General features: G+C 41.0%; 1 protein-coding gene across 1 annotated transcript; it reads right to left on the bottom strand.

Annotated features, from left to right (window-relative positions):
* Positions 1–749: 749 nt before the first annotated feature.
* SERTM2 (serine rich and transmembrane domain containing 2) lies at positions 750–1,022 on the bottom strand. The gene has a single exon (XM_029240721.1). It carries the CDS (start codon positions 1,020–1,022, stop codon positions 750–752), a length of 273 nt encoding a protein of 90 aa, XP_029096554.1.
* Positions 1,023–3,721: the final 2,699 nt, after the last annotated feature.

The raw sequence follows: 3,721 nt of genomic DNA, 5'->3' as shown, positions 1-3,721 counted from the left end.
CCCTTGGTCTGGGGGGAGCTCATTGTTCCAGATTTTTGTAATACATCGGCCATTATCAGAGTTTTTAAAAGTCCAGTAATAATAATAACACAGATATAAAATGCACATTTTCCCTCTCTAGATGAGTTTGTTGACTAGAAACTTCTTTTTGTAAACTTGCTCTTTAAATTGAAACAGTTTCTTTTAAGAACTCTTCTTTCATTTGGGACAAACCGGATGGCCACAGATGATAAAATCACTGCTCCTTTGGGAAAGGGCTCGTGGTCCCTTCCATTAACCTCCAACATGATTTAACTTCATGTAAGCAGAGGTGATTCTTTAGGGTCCAACTGCTAAATTAAAACTTGTTCCTTTCTTGGGATACCCTCTTTGAACAATTAGCCCTTTCAAAGGCAAATTTTCCTTGTTCTTGGAGCCTCCAGGGTCATGTGTTTTTTTACAACAGCTGCATGTGAATTTCTACAGTCTGAGGTTTGCTCAAGGCCCAGGCTCTCTTTGGTTACCATGGAAACCTCCCTCCCAACCAGCTGCCATTTCCTATATTCCTGGCAAGGAATGAGTCAAACCTGTTAGATATCCCACAAGCAGAGTCAAGATAAAGAACAACACAGAGAAAACATGAACAACTTGTTAAGTGACCAACTTGTTGATTCCCTACGTGGGAAGCTACATGCAACAAAGTCAGCTTTCCTGGACATCAACATACAAGGGTTCACTGAGATCCATTAAAGCTCACTTTCTTCCTGACTTTAAGGAGTGGGGATTCGACTCTGCATCTCTACGTCTGTAAATTGAGGAACACTTTCTGTGCTCTCGGAGGTGATGGGTGAGATGACATGTTTGAGCCGAAGGAGCATTGTGAAGAGCAGGATGAGGAGAATGGCCAGGAGGCTCAGGAATAAGCCCACATACATATACAGGTTGGAATACTTTTCTGAAGTAGTGTCAACCTCTGTTGCCAGGGTGGGGAAATGGGCCCGCTCAGTGAGATTCCCATGGTACTTGAAATGCACCTCCGTCATCACTTAAGACTTGAGTTGGTACCTATTTCTATTTGATTTCTATTGCCCTTGAGGCATTCCACAGTCACTTAGGCTGTCTCTGAATACGCTGGAGGTGTTCTAACAATCTCATACACAAAGCAGTCACAACCAGAGCCAAGTCAGTAGTGCACAAGCATCCCCCTCCCAAATAGTTTTTATCAGAACTTCTTAATCATTTTTTAAAAAATATAAATAAAATCTTTTACTTTCCACAGTCCTACTCATATACTGATTAAAATAAATATGGTGAAACTGCTTTATAATACTGGTATGGAGACAAGAATGAGTATTAAATCGGACTTTTCCTGTCTTTTGGTAGAGGCAGAAAGAGCTCTATTTTATCTACAGCTCATCTAAATGTGTGCATTAATTATGTGAATTTAATTGGATTCTTCTGTGGGGAGACTTTCTAAAAGCTTTTGTATATTTCAGGCTCAGCATTTTCTAAAAGCTTTTGTATATTTCAGGCTCAGCATATCTGAGTTTTTACCCTTCTTGTCTTTCTGAATCCCCCTAGGGATGACACTTGTAAGGTTTCTTTCCAGCTGCCACAGCTTGAGGGTTGGAAGTCTAGAGGATGTGACTTTTCTACAGTTCTGTTGACATCCCTCACTGTAGGCTGGAGGGAAAGTGTTGTCAGACCTGGTAATTCTCAGATGGAGGAGGTCTCAGAGATGCAGACAGCAGTAGATCTAGGCTCAGAAGATTTGACTCTTAAAATTCTTCAACAGATTTATTTTCCTGAAAATCAAAAACAACAATAAAAGGTTCGGGTGTCTAAGAAAAACAGATGGCAATTTGTTTTGAAATAAAAATTAACTGATATGTTGCAAAATGTTTTGCTATGGGAAAATTAGTCTTAAAATGATACCCTGAATTTTTATCATTTTGAATGCTTTTTTTCCTAAGTGGTAAATACCGATTACAAGGTTAAAGAAAAATTCAGATCAGAGAACAGCAGCTAATAACTAGGTTAGGTTAAGACAGTGTTTCCCAGACTAACTGGTCATAAAATTTACCTGAAGTACTTAATAAAATACAGACCCTGGGCCCCCATCTGGACTTTCTGAATCATAATCTCCACAGTAGGGGGCCTGGTCACCACTCTAGAGAGTCATATTTTATTGGTCTGGGGTGGGGTCCAACCACTGGTATTTTTAAAAAGCTCCACAAGTGACTGTAAAGTCAGGACTGAGAACCACTGCCCTAGTTTAAGCAGGAAAGCCTAGCATTGAAATAAAGGCCTAAATCTAAGGATTCATTTCTTCAAACCCCAGGTCGCAGTGCCATGGGTCGCTTTAACAAATCATGGAATTTTCAGGAATGTAGGCTTCCCCCAATTTCGTTTTTGTGTTCTGTCTCTCTCATTTAAGTCTGTGGGGTGAGAATACAGTTTTTTCCCTCAGTATTTGTAGATCAGAAGTAATTGAAAGGGTGTGTTTGTTCTGAGCAAATAACTGCATCATTCATTATTGGTAAAGACAGAACCTTGTCCTTTTTTTTTTTTTTTTTTTTTTTTTTTGCGGTACGCAGGCCTCTCACTATTGTGGCCTCTCCCGTTGCGGAGCACAGGGTCTGGACGCGCAGGCTTTGCGGCCATGGCTCACGGGCCCAGCCACTCCGCGCAGCATGTGGGATCTTCCCAGACCGGGGCACGAACCCACGTCTCCTGCATCGGCAGGCGGACTCTCAACCACTGTGCCACCAGGGAAGCCCCAGAACCTTGTCTTTATTAACAAAAATATTCAAGTGTGTAAATAGGGTCAACTATTTACTGTTGAAGGCTTCCAAAATGATTTAGCTTGTTTTTCAGAACATGAATTTTTAATATGGGTGACTATATAAACAACATAAACCACCATCACCTGTCAAACTTCTATGTGCAGTAGTGTCAGAGAGCTGACAATGTAGCCCAGTTCTGTCGCTTGTTAACATGCCCAAGGAGCGTTAATAGAAACAGCTCCAACAATTACATTACTCTTCCTATAACCTTGAATTGTGCGCCCAGCCTGGGAGCATTTCAGCTTAAAGTTTATGTTCACTAACCTGTGGTACTATACTTTATGTAATCTTCATGATCCTTAGCCTACCTATCTAATTCCCCTACCACCCCTGTGGTTCTCAAGAAACAAGAGCAAACAAAGAGACAGGGTCTCTTTCTACTGTCTTTGGAGCTATGGTCTAGGAAACATTTTTGCAATACTTAAAGGTACATCTATTTTGATTTCTGATTCACAAACAAGTGGAAAAGATAATCACGTAGGTACCCTTTTGTTCCCTAGAAACACCAGCCCCAAAGGCAGTGGTTCTCCTGAGTAGCTTGTTACAAATGCCGGTTACAGGGTCTACTCTTGGGAGCTCCTTCTCCCCAGACCACTCTATTCTTAGCCTTGCTTGTCCTCCCAAATCCAGTTTTTCTCAAGAGTGTGATGCACGAACCCCTTACCTGATTTAAAATGTAGACTCCTAGGCTCTTCCCCAGGCCTACTGAGTTCTAATATCTTGGATCAAGGCCCAGGAATATGCATTCTAAGCACAAGATTTTCATGTGATTCTTTGCATTTAGAGCTTTGAGAGTTAACTATCAGTTTCTCTATCTAGATATCCCAGCTAAAGAACATAGCTAATCTTATTGGTTGTTTGGGGACCTACTTTAAAAAACTATTAAAAGAGTGCCA

Source organism: Monodon monoceros, unplaced genomic scaffold (assembly GCF_005190385.1).
Source record: "Monodon monoceros isolate NGI ecotype Baffin Bay Population unplaced genomic scaffold, NGI_Narwhal_1 Super_Scaffold_22, whole genome shotgun sequence".
NCBI classification, from domain to species: Eukaryota; Metazoa; Chordata; class Mammalia; order Artiodactyla; family Monodontidae; genus Monodon; species Monodon monoceros.
The sequence above is the reverse complement of the archived record's forward strand: the minus strand, read 5'-3'. Positions and strand labels throughout refer to the sequence as shown.

What these genes read in the sequence shown, in the direction of transcription:
- SERTM2 (XM_029240721.1), bottom strand. Translation starts at nt 1,022, where the DNA reads ATGACGGAGGTGCATTTCAAGTACCATGGGAATCTCACTGAGCGGGCC.